The sequence below is a fragment of the Natrix helvetica genome (assembly GCF_964273705.1).
Source record: "Natrix helvetica genome assembly, chromosome: 2".
Taxonomy (NCBI): domain Eukaryota; kingdom Metazoa; phylum Chordata; class Lepidosauria; order Squamata; family Natricidae; genus Natrix; species Natrix helvetica.
This window is the reverse complement of record NC_138552.1, coordinates 254,029,601-254,047,492: the sequence shown is the minus strand read 5'-3', so window position 1 is coordinate 254,047,492 and position 17,892 is coordinate 254,029,601. Positions and strand designations below refer to the sequence as shown.

Genomic DNA, 17,892 nt, shown 5'->3' with positions numbered 1-17,892 from the left:
CGCTCCCCCCACTTGTGGCACGCGAGCCAAAAAAGGTTCGCCATCACTGTCATAGGTATTGGGCACTCCGAATCCACAGGCAGAATCCTGGACTTATATTGGGCCAGGACACAGGTATCAAACCCACAGCATCACGTTGCCATCATGTGTATTGTGATATTTTTCCCCTTCGTGGAGCTGGGGTGGGCATGACCTGAACATGAGCATCCGGTCCATGGGCTGCCAGTTTGACACCTCTGGGCTAGGAATTCAGTTCTTTGTCAAGGAACCAAATGACAAATATTACTTTTAGACTCTAAATGAAAATAACCATCTCATTTTCCTAGAAACTATCAATATGGCATACAATAAATGTTATTATATTTACCTGAATATAGTTCTTTCTCCCAGAGAAGCCCATACCAACTAAATATATAAAAATAAAATAATCTAAAATGCTTGATTGTAATATAGGCTTTTTCACACCATGCACTGTAGTCAAAATATATAACTTCTATTGTGTGCTACCTGGAAGCAAGATTATAGAACACAGAATTTCCTTTCCCAGCAATGGGAAAATGTAATCCCTGTCGCATAGGAATGTAACTTAGAATGTCTAAAGTGAAGAATGTAATAAAAATTAATAATGCTTACAGACTTCAAGGCAGACCTCCCTTATTAGAACAATTAATAAGACACGATTGTTCCTGTATATCAAAACAATTGCTTAACACAAAGGAAAGTTTTATTTATGACTGCAGCCAATAATATTAAAAATTAAGTATAAAACAATAATACAGGAAACTCTAAAAATAAGGAAATTATTATTTATTTCCATCTGGCATGTTCTCAAACTGTATTATTTTAACATCTTTCAAGCAAGATTAACACCCTTAGAAACTATTAAAGGGCTGCATGCCTATCACATGACATTATTAAAATGAGACCATGCAACACATGTTTACCACAAGCCTTAGAAAGAATGTCTTTTGCTGCAATAGCCAAGCCTAGATCAGAGATCTCTGGTATGGCAATTTCCCTGGACTGAGTTCATGGAATGCAGAAACCATCATCATATTTGGGTGGGAAAAGGAAATAATGAAGAATTAGTCAGTTTTGGGGTGTGTGCGTGTGTGCTTTAATTATACTGCATGTAAAAGAACACTAGATCAATTTGAGTGAAGCTGGTTCAATGGGCTTGTCAGAAGACTGATGTATCAGTCATCTTCATACCTCGACAGAGGAAAACTATATATAATTTTGTTGTATTTAAGTACAATGACAATAAAGATTATACTTAAACTTACTTATACTTCTACTATAAAACATCATTGAGTGAGTGACAAAGAAGAGCAAGTAGAACTTGGTTAAGAGTTCAGTGGAAAAGGTCAAAGAAGAAGACAGAGATGGAGGGAACTGGCCTCAAGCTGCAGAGGGATATGAACAAAGGCAATACTACCAAGAAACTACACAGGAAACAGAAAAGGTAAAGTTGGGGGGGGGGAGGCAATGGAGGTATATAACACAAAATTCCTAACAGCCAAGTAGAACTTTTCTGTAGACCTTCCGAACAGAAGTCAGAGGCCTTCCAGTTGCTCATGGTTCTAGAACTCTGCTTGAACAGCAGCTGCTATAAGCAGCAATGTCTAAAGAAAATTACTGAGTAAGCTCTGCCAGAAATTGATTCCTGGTCTGCACTGAACAAGAGGAAGTGACAGATGGCAACACAATGGATTGAATCACTTATCTGTTGTCCTGATTTCATATCAAGCCAGAGTGCACTAGAGTCATGCCAACAAAAAATCTGATTGATGTCTTTCTAGACTAGATTATAGATGTTTCAACCAGGAGACACACAGTAATAATGGGAAACTATCTAGTATAGAGAAGTACGGAAATAGCCTTGAAGAGTATCAGTGGCAATTATAAGGAAACATGAACTTAGATCTGGAAAATAGGAAAACATGAGAAAGAAACTCAAAACTACTCAACTTTACTTTTCTTTGGTATACGATGGGGAAAAGGAGAAATGCTGTCAGGTTTGAAGAATCTTTTATTATAACTCATACCAATAGAATTCCATTATTTCTTGTGGCAAATGTTTCCTGACTTGATCTATCATAAAAAGCTAATAAACTATATATTTGCTGAAAAATTACCTCAACCAAAATTCCTCTGTCATCTTGTTCACTTTATTTCCCAAAAGACTGAAACAGAAATAAGGAAACTGGCTGTCCTAGATCTGTTCTTAATCTACAGCGATCAGCTGGCTAAGAAATAAAAGCACTGAGGACAGCAGGGGTAGCAGTCTGCAAGACAGAAGAAAGGCAGAGATGGGGGAGGGGGAAAGATACACAGGTAGGGTGAGTTGAAGTACACACTGCAGTCATAAATGTGGATAGACTGCCAAGCACCCAAATGTTGATCATATGAACATGGAGCAAAACAACAGCCATTACTTCCCATCATAATAACTGGCCATACCTGCCATTCGTTCAACACCATTATAATACTGAATGATCACTGAACAAACAGTCATTAAGCAAAGATTATCTGTACCTCTAATTGAAAGTTCTAACTTTTACTAAACTTTTCCCTTATCCTGCCCCTTTTAGTCAGGTTCAAACCTTAGCACACTTTCAAAAATCAATCTGTTTTCTTCAACAAGAAATATATAAAGGTTAAGATTCCCCATGCACATATGTGCTAGTCGTTCCCGACTCTAGGGGGCGGCTCATCTCTGTTTCAAAGCCAAAGAGCAAGCGCTGTCTGAAGACGTCTCCATGGTCATGTGGCCGGCATGACTAAAAGCCAAACAATGTTACCTTCCTACCAAAGGTGGTCCCTATTTTTTTACTTGCATTTTTTACGTGCTTTCGAACTGCTAGGTTGGCAGAAGCTGGGACAAGTAACAGCTCACTCCATTATGCGGCACTGGGGATTTGAACCGCTGAACTGCCGACCTTCTGATCGACAAGCTCAGTGTCTTAGCCACTGAGCCACTGCATCCCATAAGAAACATATAGTGGAAATCTAATTTCAAGTAAACAATCCATCCAATATGAAGTGGGTATACAGTTATCAAGCCTGCCATAATGTCTATAGCTTCATGGCCACAGACCTTCAGATCAATATGTACTTTGTACACCAAAGATTTTTGCGCCTCATAAATTGCATTTGTTGCATTGATCTCTGTAAAGGAAAATGCATATCTGCAAATATTTCAGAGTCTAATAGCAGGAAACAATTGAGGATTTTCCTCATTCTTGAGCAAAAGTCTCCCCGTATATAATATTAGTTAGGAGATTCCAGGGCACCTAAATAAAGCACAATTTAGTTCCTCCAACTAATGAACATGTACTTGTAACATTTGCAATTCTGAATACTGGAATTTCTGGGTTAACTGATGTGAATTTTTTTTCCACATCTGGCACATCTGGTACAGGACTACAAAAAGAAAATCCAACATTTATTAATTGAACTGTCTTATTATTATGGCTCCACCTTTTTGCACTCATCACAAAGAAAACTTACTTGGAAGGAATTGGAAATCCACTTGAATCAAAAAGCTTTAGAAATGCCCAGCCACAGCTTAACTCTCCTCTCTCACCTGTTGACTAGAAGAGAATGAGAATGAAGTTAGAAGGTTATATCTGCCCTATATTTATTTGCTGATGGCTACAACCCCAATCCCATTTAGCAGCCCTTAAAAGTGTTCCCAGATTACCTCACTAAAAGTAGCAATGCAATTTCCTGACCTTTTTGCCCAAAAAGATATAAAATATGCCCACCCTGAATATTAAATTCACAATCTCCCTAAAGAAAGTTTGTAGAAATCAATGACAGGCATCATACCGTGTTTCCCCGAAAATACGAAGGAGTCTTATTTTCTTTTTACTTACAAAATATGGCCTTGGGCTTATTATGTGGGAGGGCTTATTGTTTTGGGGTTGCCGGGCGGCTGCTCCCTTGCAAACTGGCTCCTGAAGAGCCGGGCACAGCCTCAGGGGCGAAGCAGCCATGAAGTGACCAAGCTCACAAGCAACCACCTGGCAAACCCTCTCTCCAGCCGGGCAAAGCACCATTCACTGACCTAGGGGATATCCCTAAGGCGCCAAGCCACGTGGTGCTCTGCCCGCTCCCCAGCTCCCGTGACTTGGCACATTAGGGATACCCCCTACGTCAGTGCATGGAGCTCTGCCCGGCTGGAGAAGGGGGTTGCGCGAGCGCCTGTTCAGCCCCCAGCAGGCATGCCTCCTAGCCTCAACATGTCCGGGCCCAGCTCTCCCTGCAGCAGCCGCCATCGCCACCGCGCTCCGAGCATAACGTATTCTCCGGTTCCAAACTCCCAAACTCAGCTGCCGAGTCTTCCAGCAGCGGCCACTCTAGGAGTGCGTTCTATGGTTGTGGGCTGTCTGCTGGAAGACTCTCTGTCTGGAAGACTCTCTTACAGAGTGTTCCAGCAGCCAGCCCACAACCATAGAGCGCACTCCTAGAGCGGCCGCTGCTGGAAGACTCGGCAGCCGAGTTTGGTAGTTTGGAACCGGAGAAGACGTTATGCTCGGAGTGCAGTGGTGGCTGCTGCAGGGAGAGCTGGGCCCGGACTCTTCGGGAACCTGTTCGCAAGGAGCAGCCGCCCGGCAACTCCCCTCTCCGGCCAGGCAGAACGCCAGTCCCCAACCTAGCGGTATCCTAAAGGCAGCAAGCAATGTGAGCGCCTTTCTCCCCCCCCCGGCTCCTGCGGCTTGGTTCCTTCAGGATACCGCTATGTCGGTGAGCGGTGCTCTGCCTGGCCGGGGGGGGGGGCGGTTGTCCAGGGGGGTTATTTTCGGGGGTGGGTTTATATTTTTGCCCACGTGAAAAATATGGCAAGGCTTTAGTTTCAGGACAGGTCGTATTTTCGGGGAAACACAGTACATACCAATTCCAGCTTGTTATTCAATACAGTTAACCATGCAAACAAATCATGACCAAAGAGAAAAACTACTCAGGAGACTACTGGCTATTACTGTTAAGAAGGTAATCAAGCCTACATATTCAGACAGACTATTCATTCATCACACTGTGCCACAAAGTGGTTTGTTTGGTTTTAGCATAGTGAGTTTTATGAAGCGAACAAGTACGGAATGTAGACTGTGATGCTTAACACAAACCTATTTGTAACCTCACTGCAATCCCAAATGACTAATCATTCTAGAAATAACGAAGTATCACGTAGAGTTTCACAAAACATTATAAACAGTATTTGATATTTCATGACCAACAAGAACAAAGGAGGTAATGAGGGGATCTTAATTGTCATTATCATCACTTAATTTTTGTTTACATAGCTAGACTTTTTTATTCTTTTTTGTATCATTTTTATTTATTTTTCTAAAAGCACTAAAGTCTAAGATGTTTAATATAAAGACAAAGACACATAAGAAACAAACTGGTTGACCATTCCATGAAAAGCATGACAAAGAACACATTAAAATGCACCGGCTCCAAAAGAAGTGGGTTTTTAAAAAAACTGAAATCTATTCTTGTTTCATTCCTATGGATTATCATGCCAACTCTTGCTAATCCTTTTGCTTCTCCACCCAACATAGTCTGCTAATAGAGTTTCATACACTGAGTCATCTCCATGGACTTACATTGTGGTAAGTGATTCCAAGTTCAAACAATAGTCCAGTGTCTGGAGATGGATGATTGGATCTAATGAAACAATCACCATCAAGAATACATGGTAAAATGCCACTGACCTACAAACAAACAAAACAAAATGATCTTTTAAATATTTTAAAAGTTCTGTATATATTGTCTTGTAAACATTTCAAGAAGTTAATGGTCAAATTAAATCCTGGCTATAATTATTTTTTGACATATTGTAATTGTAGGTATTAGTGCTAATTGCCCAGCTCGGGGATGGGCTTTCGGCAGCCCATCCTCAAATGTCTATTTTGTAGCTCCTCTGAGCCCTTCAGAATTGTACTATATTATAATTAGTCTATATTAAAATGTTTAGGCTCAGTCATCTTGGATATTGAAATAAAGTTCTGATGTTTTTTATGATTTAGCTTTCCATCTTCCGAATCAGAAATAAAACATAAATGGTATTTTTATAAAGATTCATAAGGGATTATCATCACAGAGTAATATGAACATTTATAAAATACAGACTACAATACTACCACTCTTGCTTACTCCTCTGGGAAGGTAAAATATACTTTATCACATCTATCTATAGTATGCTGTATACTTACCCTAGGAGAAAAGGTCCATGTTTTGGGGTTTTTTGGTTGCCATGTAGCTCTTATTGTATGAATGTTGCTCAAAATCTAGAATAAGATAAAGCAAGAGGAAGAACCACTAAATTAATAGTGCATCTAAAAACAATGTAGTTATAAGGGGAATATAACATAAAATCAAAATAAAAACTGATGGCAAAGGGATATAGCTGTCCCTTATTTAAAGTTGTTAGAAAGATTTAAAGTAGACCACTGTTTATGATTTTGAACATTGTAAGAATGAATTTGAATATTTCAACTGTATTCAAATGATGAACATGTAATTTCTAAAATGTTTAAACTTTCCTTGAAATTTGAAACAGAAGAACAAGTAAAAAATGTATGATAAAAATTTTAGTTAAATGGATCAATAGGAATGTATGTGATTCAAAAGGACAAAATGTACATTATGTTACAATTTTAAAGAGAACTTTTACAAAATAATGTACCTTGGTATATGTCAACAGAGAAACTATCTACAATTTATAAAGGCCAAATTTATATTGGAAATGTGAAAAAGAAAGGTCACCACATTGTTTATGTTTGGTGAATGTATAAAAGAGCCAGAAAATTTTGGATCCATACACTAATTCAAAAGATTTTAAAGATTAATATACAACTGAAATCAAGGTTTTAATTTGGGATTGATAAATGAACAATTGGAAAGAAGTATGGAACTATGTTTTTCTGTTTGATAAGAGCAACAAGATATTGTATGCATGAGGCTCAGCATTACCCACAATGGAGAAATAGTTGGTGAAGATAATGGAACTTGCCAAGATGGCTAAATTGAATTATTTGATCAGAGAAAAGACAACATCTGTGTTTATTGCTGACTACAAACCCCTTACCAACTTTTTACATAAAACAGAACAAAATGAATTTATGATTATAGTTTTGATGATTAGCCAGGATAGATTATAGAAAGAAGAGAGTTATGTTATAATCATAGAGTAAGAAGTAAATTTATATTTGTATTTATAATTGATGTAAAGAAGTTTGGAAAATATACTTAGGATATCCTTTTTATTTCATTTTACATTTTTACACTGTTAGCTTGTCTTTTATTTCTTTTTCTTACTTTATATAGTTTTTAATCTTCCTTTTTAAAAATCTGTATTAAAAATAAAAATAATGAGGTGGTAGTAAAGAAGTCACTCCAATTATTTTCAATATTGGTTTAGAGTATCAGTTCAGTGAATTAGGAGTATAATAATGTGGTAAAAGATCCTTTCAATGATTTTTATAGTCAGGTGAATCACTTGATGGATATTTAACTATATAAAGCGTGTCAAATCAGTCACTCAAAACTCTAATAGAAAGAAAGATTTAAATCTACTCAATGTAACGTTCTAACAGTAACATGTACGGGGAAAAACTGGTAAACATGTTGAACTTACTTGGTTGCCATCAAAAAGGCAAAGTCGAATATGTCTACTGAGGACCTGTATACTAACACCAGGAAAAGGAATGTTTTTGCAGTTCCATAAAGTCATAACTAGTGATATCCGAGTTGGCCTTGGCTGAATCTGAAACAGATAAAATAGAAACAAACATTCAAAATAATTGAAAAAATAGAAGTGTTGAGTAATTGTATTATTGTGTTTAAAAGATGTACATATAATCTTATAGAATATTCTTATATAGCCACTCCTTGTTTACCAATTCTATTAATGCTAATAAATATGGAACTTTTGGAGGAGGGGACGGCTGAGATGAGGGGGGAGGTGAGGGGGGTCTAGAGAGGAAACCAAGAACTTGAGAACCACCAGATAAAAATGGAATTTGAAAGGATGTCTTTTTTCCTTAGATTTCAAAATGTTATTGAGGCTGATGATGAAGATTTGAGGGAGATTATGACAAACTTACTGGCTGAATATATTAAAAAAGACAGCAGCTGGGATGGGATATTGACCTGGTCTATAGAGTTAATTCAGCTTATGCTAGAACACACAATGTTCCAAGAGAGGTTCACATTAAATTTCTTAGAAAGACTACAAGAGATGAGATTCTGAGTGCACAAAGGGGGCAAATGTTAAAATACAAGGATAGAGAGATAGTCATCCTGAAACAAATCCCAAAGAAAGTTAGAGATAAAAGAAAAAAAATATTCGCTTTTAGCAAAGAAATTATTTGAAAAAGGGGTTTGGTTCCGGTGGCTGCTGCCAGAAGGCATGCTGGTATTCTGGGAGGGCAGTAGAGTTAGAATTAATACAACTACAGAGGCGGAGGCCTTCATGGAAAAAAACAAAGCTCTCCTAGATAAAGCTGATGATACTACACGAGGAACACAAGACACGGGAGGTGCCGGAGCTCTGCTGGTGGGGGGGGGGGGAAGAGGCAACATTGAGAAAACTTAGATCACAAAAGTGAGTTAGAAAAATAATGCAATTGCTAATACAGGGAATTTTTTCTGTTTGATATAAAATAGATTGAAATTACTGGAAGATATAAGGTAAAAATATGGTGTCAAAATATTGCTATGTAGTAATTATCTAATGTATTAACAAGTGAAAGTTATGAGAACCGGGGGGAGTGCCATTTCCTGCATAATGTAGCTGTCAAAATTTGTAACCTTTACCCATTACCCTTCTTCCTAAAAATTTTGTAAAACCAATTAAAAAATTTGTTCAAAAAACAACAACGTTTTTTCATATTTCCCTTGTACTAGAACTCCCTCTTTATTCTCACTCCCTGTACATCCATGTAAAAGCATCTTGAATCCTTTAGCCTTGAAGCTTTACAATTTTATTATATACTTCATGATATTCTTCCCAGGCTTTTACACCGTTACACCCAATTTCTTCATCATCTGTTATCCTGAAGACACTAGCCTTTATGTGTCTTTTTTAAGAACAAGTACTTACACTGCCTTTTTCAGGGCTCCATATCAGATCTTGAAAAGAAAGATTGGAAGGTGTAAGCACGGGTTGAAGGAATGAAGATGCCTGAAACTGATTTCCTAGAAAAAAATAGATGTACATATTTATGTACATCCTTCACCTTTTATGCTTACTGGGTACATAGTCTTTGATAGTTAGAATTTCCAAATCTGAAGCTAAACTTTTTTTAATTTATGAACTAAACTAACATGGCATGAATCACAGATAATAGCTTTTTTATCAATGAAGCTGAGGTCTGGAACCAAATTATGAGTGAACTATCTCAATTACTTAACACATTTAGGTAAATGGCATATATTTTCAAATGTTTTTGTTTCATTCATTTCATTGTATTTCATTCAATCAATTCAAATAGCATTAAAATCAACAATTTGTAATGCCATTTTGTAATGTCACCATATTATACCATATTAAATGTTGTCCTATCAAGCTTCATTTGTCCTTAAAAGCATCACATCTGATTTAGATTTAGTGGAATAATTTTGTAGAAAATATACCTTCATCCAAGAGCTGTGCAAGTGTTGAAGGTCGAAATCCAGCCGGCACTGCTCCCATAGTTGTCAGGGCATCTAAGATATTATTCTGTTCAATTAGACAGAGATATTTTTTGATTAAGGAAAGTCCTGTCTGAGTCAGTAGAAAAAAACAAAAAAGAAGCTTAAAAACAAGCATTTTGAGCTTCATGAGCAAACTACAGTTGCTTGCAGAAATGTGGAGAAGATAACCCACTTTATATTGTGGCACTAATTATGTCGATGATCTCTCCATTCTGCTTCAGTTCCAGGGAAGATGTCAAGATCTATTCATGATTTGCTGATTTTCAATTCACTTCTGTTCCCAATAGTGGATATGGCAAAAGACACTCAGTAAGATGCCTGTTAAGGAAAGCTCCTTTCATTCTGCCTGTGTGTTCTGCACCTGCTGCCCCATTTTCTTTTTCTAGTACTATCCTTCTGTTTGTTCTGCTATTGACCTCCACCACCTTATTTCTCTTGCTCAGACTGCATTATTATCCTCTTCTCATTCACTTTCCCAGGTAATTAAGGAAGTTGTCCCATTTCATTTTTTTTAACATTTAATGAAATGTCTGCTGCGAAAAGTTTCAGCAGTACTGTTCCAAAGCCATGCTAGAAATTAAGGTGGCAACTGACTCTGAGTAAATAAAGAAATATTGTGCTATGAATATTTATTCCAGTGTAAATGTTTTAGCTTGCTCACTGTGCATTCAACAGTAGAAATGTTTGCTCTTCAATCAAAATCTTTTGGAAAAAAACAAAGGTGATGCTTCAAATCCTTACTGACATGTAAATGTAACTCTGCAAAATGCAAGCTTACCTCTGTGAGGGCCTTTTTGACAGCACTCCAGTGAGAGTCTGTTCTGCAGACAGTACAAACATAAGGAAAAAAGTACAATCATATACTTATGGGAAATATATACAAAAGCAAATTAGCATTCAAATCAGTCTGCTTTATCGGCCCAATTCAAAAGGCTCAATATGCTTGGACCCAGAACCCTTGAAGGAGGACTTAATCATACACAGGTTTATTCCACACATTTAGCTCTTCAGTAAGACTCTTTTTGTAAGTCCCACCATGAATACATTTAAAACCAAGAACTAATTCTTTTTTAATGGTAGGTCCCATATTATAGGCAACTTTAGGAATAAGATTGAAGCTATGTTTTTGCATGGTTTTTTTTTTTTTGTTTCTTACACATTGCATATAAAATTGCTTACAAACTGAGTAAGTTCTCATAATATACCAACTGATGATGATGTACGTCTGCATTAAAGTCTGCAGTCTACCTTTTCAGAATATCGGCTCCACCTGCTGTTTCATCTGCCACCTCAATGTCCTCCTCTGTTTCCTCTTCACTTGGCTCTTCTTCTTCCTTGTCTTTTGCCTGTCCAAAGAAGTACACTGATCAGCCAAACTGCATCCTTATTTTTGTAATGGAAGGGATATTCTAACAACATGAGGAAGAGTAATAGCCTATCACGAACCTTATATTCTTCATTGAAAATAATACTCCATCATAAACAGCAGAAGTTTCTAATGAACAAAGTGGGAAGAAGTACTTTTCACAAGTTCCCCACCCATCTAAAGTCCATCACACTACTTTCCAAACTGTTTAGAGAGTACCTGTTAAATCAGGAATAGATAACTGGTTGCTGCCTGACAACCTAACTAAATACGTTTTTCACCTTCATCATCACTATTTATTTTATATCTAAAGAAGTAAATGAATCACTTATCCACTCAAAAATTAACATCCAGATGGTAGTGCCCTATTATCACTTGTAAAAATCTGCATCTCTCTATTACTGTGTGGTGATAATTGTTAGTTTAGAACTGATAAGATGGTGTTTATTTGTTAAACTAGCCTAAGGTTCTTAGAATAGTGTCAGCCTATAAATATTTGTATGAATAACTACTATAACAATCCATACAATTTCCAGACAATGTTTGTAGAAGGACTGATTCCAGAGATACTATCACTGTCTTTCTTCCTTATAGGTATGTACAATCAACAGTTAAGACTCAAATATAGGCAACTTTTATTTCTATAAAAAAATATAGGCTTTACTGAAGGCTATGGAAAAATATTTCACTTTTACTTTTATACAGTGCAATGCTATCAGTTTGCCATCTTACAAAAGAGCACAGACATCAGCAATAATTAAAACAGTTAAAACTGAGTAGAAACGGAAAATGCATACCAACCGTAAGATAGGTTTTAGGCACAAGGCCTTTCTCCCCTTTCGAATTTTTAGCCAGCCACCAACCATCAGGCTTTTTCTCAATTATAAGAAGAACTTCTTCTTTCTTCAATAATGAAAACAGAGAAAATAAAAGTGAGTAAGTATATTAACACTGAAAATGTTTTGAGTATTCCAATACAATGCACAGAATATACGGTGTTTTAATGTTTGTTTAGCATCAAATGTGATCATTATTATTTTACCAACTAATGCAAAATGTTACTGAAGATGCCAGAGACATAAAAAGAAAGTCAAATGGTTTTGCAGATATTGTAAAGAAACAGAAAATCAAAAAGTTAATTTGAAGTCTAAAAATTGATGTTCCATTCAGCTTGATACATTTTTTTTTTAAATGAACATTTCAAATAAACATTGGTAGATTTATATCACTGCACCTATACAAACCTGTTGTTCCACTTGGCCCTCTGCTTCAATCTAAAACATACTTTAGACAATGCCTACAACTCAGGTCAAAGTTACACAGATAATGATGGGTTGATCTCAATTCTCATGCCCCATTAAATGGTACAGGGCACAGATCACAACAAACAGGACAGACAGTAGAGGCAAACAAGTGGAACTAGTGGACTCAAGAAATGCTAGATTTTACTTGCTTTAAATGTCAAATCCCCTTCTTGCTGTGCAGCAAAATCACCAAGAGCGATGAATTCTATATTAAGTGAACCATCTAGTTTACTTTCATCTTCTTCATCATCATCATCATCATCATCATCATCATCATCATCATCCTCACTATCTTGCTCTTCTTCATCATCATCAAAATTTTGGGTATTTTCTCCTTCCTCATTTTCTGTCTTTTCATTTTTCTGCTGTTCCTCTGGGCTGCCATTCTTTTTCAAATTCCTAACAACAAAGAAATAAAAACAGGAAATAACTGATGTTTTGAAAATCGCTTATTTTAATCAGTCCTTGGTTTGACTAATATGTAGCTTGAATTGGCAGTAAACAAGTATAGGAAATAATAAATGCTTCTGATTTTTTTTAGGAAAAAAAAGGATATATGCCCAAAGTAAAACTGATTTATTGAACATAATTTTATCTTATTCCTAAAAATACGGAATGCATTATGATGATAATTAAAAATATAGTTTAACATTTAAAACAAACAATTTAAATGAAATATTTTTAAAGTGTATACATCAAACATTTAGAAAATGAATTAAATGAAGTGAGCAATCCAGAAGAAAACGGGCATATATTTTCCCTATTCCTGAAAATGATTAACATCTGGCATTAAATGAGGTTAGGCAGCTTCTACAAAATGGAAGCAGATATCAAAAAGATATGCACAATGCATTTTGAATGCATTTAAATTTCTTTACTGTAATATATCTTAATTTTATGTCACAGGAAAGAAGATATCTATATTTGAAATCCATGCTGCATTTGCTTCCAATCTTGGAAAGAAACATTTATACTGGTTCTGAAACATGCCTATAATTAAATTTAAGCAAACTTGTGATAGTTGGCTACAACAAAAAATTAAATCTCTTAAATTTACCTACATGCTAGAGTCTTTGACTACATTGTCCTGGTTAAGGACTGCAGCAAGTTTTTCCAGTTGCTGAGAAAGATCGAACAATTGTTTTTCTTCTTCTTCTTTTCTCTGATTATAATTTCCTACTGGTGCAGGTTCATCTGACTGTGAGATAAAAACACAACAGAATTTTGAGAAAATCCATATGTATATTAATATTTACCAAGTTTTATAATCTTAGTTTATATTTATATCTTGTCATTTCTCAAAGTAATATACATGCAAATTTTCCTTTATTTTAGTCTCAGAGCACCAATCCATTGAATCAAAAACATTCATGTGTCAAGAGGGGAGTTAAACTTGAATGTTTCCAGTGTTAACCTCTGCATGATACTGGCTTCCAAATCACATTTAGAAAAGATGTGCTTTAATTGGATGGATTAAATTTAGAATGACAGAAATTCAGAAAGCTATATACACTGGAACTTGGAAAAAAATAGCTTCTAATTTCAATACTACTTTAGCAAACAATATCTCAGAATCTTCCCTCTCTTATTTTTGGATAAGTATTCTGCCTCTATTGGAATAGATATTCAAAGCCATCATGTTTATAAAGATCAAAATCATGAAAGCCATGGTATTCCCTGTAATATTTTATAGAAGCAAATGTTGGACTTTGAAGGAGGGTAGGACATTTTGAATTTTGGTGTTGAAGAAGACTCATAGAATTCTGTAGACAGCCAAAAAAAATCAAATAAATAGATAACTGAACAAATCAATTCAGAGTTCTCACTTGAGGCACAAATGACCAGGCTCAAATTAGCCTACTTTGTACACATTATGTGAAGACTTAGCTCACTACTGACTTAGCGACTCTACTGCTGAAAAAGATGACATGAAAAAGATGACCAGCAGCAAGATGGATAGATTCAGTTACAGTGGCACTGAGTGCATCTTAAAGAACAGATGAGAGATAAATTGCCATGGAGAAAATATGTGTGGTTAGTACCAGTCAAAAATCAATTGTTGGCACATAATCAATCAATCAACTATAGCCCTAAATATTTACTTTCTTTAAGTTCTGAAGACTTAAGGTATTTTCATCCACAGATTTCTTCAGCTCCAAACATCTATAAATAGAAAGAAAGAACAGAGTTTATATGCTGTCTACCAACCATCAAATATGCTGACCCTAAAATATTACAATACTATGCTTAAATTTAATAAACAAGCTAATAACCTCAAGGTGAGTATGTATGTTAATAGCATACTGCCATAATCAGAAAATTTTTGTATGCACATACCCCTAAAGAAGGAGTAATATTGATGCTGAAAGCTATTAAAGCCTGTTACATTTGCCTGGTTGAAGAATGATTAAATGCTTCCGTTGCTCATTCTCCTGCAGGAAAATCTACTTCTCCTGCAGGAGAATCTACGAATCTACTTTGGTTAAGTAGATTTTTGTTGTTCTCCTATAGGAGATCCTGCAGGAGAACAACAAAAATCTACCTGACCAAAGTAGAGTAACCAAAGGTGAAGCAAAGCCACTAGGTACATTCTGGCTACTATTGTTTTTGCAAAGAATACTATAGTTCTTTGGTTTTGATCTTATATAGCAAAAGATCATTCCTAAGTAAAAAATATACCTCTGGAAACAGGTACTATAGATAAATACTAACAAGTGTGTATGGGGAGAGGGGGCATTTGCTTTACGGTTTTTATCATTCTGAAATATAAGCCACCTGAATTCTTTGGAATAACTAGCGTACAAATTCATGAACAAGCAATCCTGAATATTTTGTAAATTGGCCTTGAATCTATTTTCATAGTGAAAGCAATATAAAATGTTTTAAAAATTAATGATAAAATATAGCAGTTAAAATGAACCAACTCACTGCAGAAGGAATGGTATGGACTGAATGCTAACATTTAAATATAATGCATTTGAATGTGAAAAATCATGACATTAAATGCTGCACATTAATCCATTGATACTCCACTGAAAAACAGTTCCAAATATTTATATTCATAAACACTCTTCGTCAATTTGTTTTTATTTGATTTGATTGTGTGCTGTAATGAGACTAGGCAAATAACATTGCATCACCTCTCATCTTTGAAGTAAAATACAGGTAGAAATGAGTCTTATTTTTTATAAATTTTCTTCTAAATAAAGAAGTCTCAACTATTTCTAAATAACCTGTTTAATTTCTTTACATTTTAAGTGCCATATATTAAGTGCTACTGTCAAAATATTACTGTAGCTAAAATGTACATTACCTCTCACTAAGGCTTTTCTTTTTTTCAGAATCCAGAGACTTCACTTTGCTTTCTTGAAGCAAAGTTTCCACCTGAAATATTTTAAAATTAAGACGTAATTTGTTGAATAAAAGCAGTTGCATAGCCTCATATATTTAAGACTTGTACATATATTGTATTTAGGGTAAAAAACAACACTCCAAAACAAGTTTCTCATATTCTCTAATATTCACACATATATGCACATCATCTGCCCAATATTAATAATTTTCACATCCAATTACATACTTAACTTCCCCTTTATTACAAACGAGTAACTTCAGAGTAGGAAAATCCACTAAATTTAGAAATCTATATTATACATATTAATCTAAATCCCATTAAGTTCTGTATACATGTAAATTTTACTATAGTGCCCTCTGCAGGACCTTGCTACTTTAATCAGTCTGGACCACTTTCTTTTACTTTATGTGAGATTTAAGTGTTGCACTAGGTTAATTAGGATGTCTATATATGTGTAAGAAATACAAGAGAAAAGCTTATTTTGATATATCATAAATATATATTCATCAAATTGTTTCCACTCAGAAAAGGAGTATAGAATATAAAGTACAGCTCAGAATTGCCTTGAACTGCAAAATGGACAAGATATAATTTAATAAATAAGAAAATAATTAACAAAAGTAATAAAATGCTAAGTCCATCAGCCATACCTTTCTATCCTTGTAAACCATCAAGCCTATTTTGCTAAACAAGTCTCATTTTCTTAATCCTTTCAAAACATTGGAACCTTTACTTGCTGTATTCACTATTTTCAGTTTGTAAATTCAAATGAAGTACTGTATATACTGTATAGCTTCTTTTTACAAAAACCTATTCCTGGCCCCAGACTACCAACTAATTTTCTGTCAGCATTTGCATATCTTAACATTTCTCCATTCTATATTTCGTGAACATTCTGCAAAGGCTTATAGATTAACCTACTCGCTGTAGTGTTCTGGCAGATATGGATAAAGTATAGAGCCCCTTTTTGAGGGAGATGGGTGGTTTAGAAATATGAAGTGTGTGCGTGTGTCATCATTTACTCAATCTTCCCTATTGAACACAAGTTCAATATAAAATTTATTTCACCTATTAAATTAGCTTTCTCACTGTTGCTGACAGTTTTGTTGAGAATGTCACTAGGAGAATTGCTCGTCTCTAGCAACTTTTTTTTTTACCAAATAACTCTTACTAAAATACTTATTTGCAGAGTAAGATTACAATCTAATGCAGGGGTCTCCAAACTCGGTGACTTTAAAACTTGTGGACTTGTGGACTTCAACTCCCAGAATTCCCTAGCCAGAAAAAGCTGGCTGGGGAATTCTGGGAGTTGAAATTCACAGGTCTTAAAGTGGCCGAGTTTGGAGACCCCTGATCTAATGGTTCAATCAAGACCGTAACATTTTGGATTCTTACTCTCTGGGGCATGCATATACATCTCTCCCCCACCCCACCCCACCCCACCCCACCCCGCCACTTTAAGATACACACGTGCATCTTCTAAATACTTAAACCATAAAGTTCAGACTAGTTTTGTAGGGGTTCACATATTCAACAATGAAAACGGAGGGGTCACATTTGGGGAGCCACATCAGGTTTGCACTGAAACAAGTCCATATATGAGCTCCACAAACGGAGATTTGGGGGAGGATTTTTTTTTCACCCAACCGCCACCCTCTAGTAATGGGTCACAACTGTTGGGATGCATTGGAAATTTGTCTTTTGCAATCCCAGCTGCCTATCTCCCTCTCTCTCCGAGGAAGAAAACGCCAAAAGACACTTCACCTGTTCCCGCAGCTCTCTGCCCCGACGCAACGCGCTCTGCAGTGGGCCTCTTCTGCTCCGACGGCTGGTCATTTGTATAGACATTGCCGAGGTTGCTTTGAGCAAAGAGAGCTGCCACCACGGTCGCTAAGGAGACCAAAGCTGCGGCGCTTAACTAAAACGTCATCAATCGGCGTTCCGAAGACCCAAAGCGCGGTTTAGGAGAGAATCGCGCTAACAGCGGTAGGCATCTCCCCAGGTAGCAAAGCCGAAGGAGCAAGATTTTCCCGGGTAAAGGGAACAGCTGAGGGGCAACTCCCAATTTTGCCCTCGCTTTAGTAACAAAAGGAATAGGCGATAAAATACCATTGTTGATTATGGCTTCTCGTAATTCGATTGTTTTAGGAATTCTTACA

The 17,892-nt window shown here is 36.2% G+C and overlaps 1 protein-coding gene across 2 annotated transcripts in view; it reads right to left on the bottom strand.

Annotated features, from left to right (window-relative positions):
• The window catches only part of NPHP1 (nephrocystin 1), a 34,140-nt gene extending 16,482 nt beyond the window's left edge, over positions 1–17,658 (bottom strand). The window contains exons 1-14 of one of the 2 annotated variants that reach the window (XM_081945915.1): positions 17,498–17,658; positions 15,692–15,762; positions 14,481–14,541; positions 13,440–13,576; positions 12,524–12,777; positions 11,876–11,973; positions 10,957–11,054; positions 10,487–10,529; positions 9,649–9,733; positions 9,116–9,210; positions 7,649–7,777; positions 6,225–6,299; positions 5,616–5,723; positions 3,514–3,596 (exon numbers count right to left, since the gene is read on the bottom strand). In XM_081945915.1, the coding sequence (XP_081802041.1) occupies positions 3,514–3,596; positions 5,616–5,723; positions 6,225–6,299; positions 7,649–7,777; positions 9,116–9,210; positions 9,649–9,733; positions 10,487–10,529; positions 10,957–11,054; positions 11,876–11,973; positions 12,524–12,777; positions 13,440–13,576; positions 14,481–14,541; positions 15,692–15,762; positions 17,498–17,581 (1,421 nt within the window). In that variant the 5' untranslated portion in view covers positions 17,582–17,658. The remainder of the gene's footprint in view (positions 1–3,513; positions 3,597–5,615; positions 5,724–6,224; positions 6,300–7,648; positions 7,778–9,115; positions 9,211–9,648; positions 9,734–10,486; positions 10,530–10,956; positions 11,055–11,875; positions 11,974–12,523; positions 12,778–13,439; positions 13,577–14,480; positions 14,542–15,691; positions 15,763–17,497) is intronic. The other variant, XM_081945914.1, reaches the window with a different exon arrangement.
• Between the last annotated feature and the right edge of the window lie 234 nt (positions 17,659–17,892).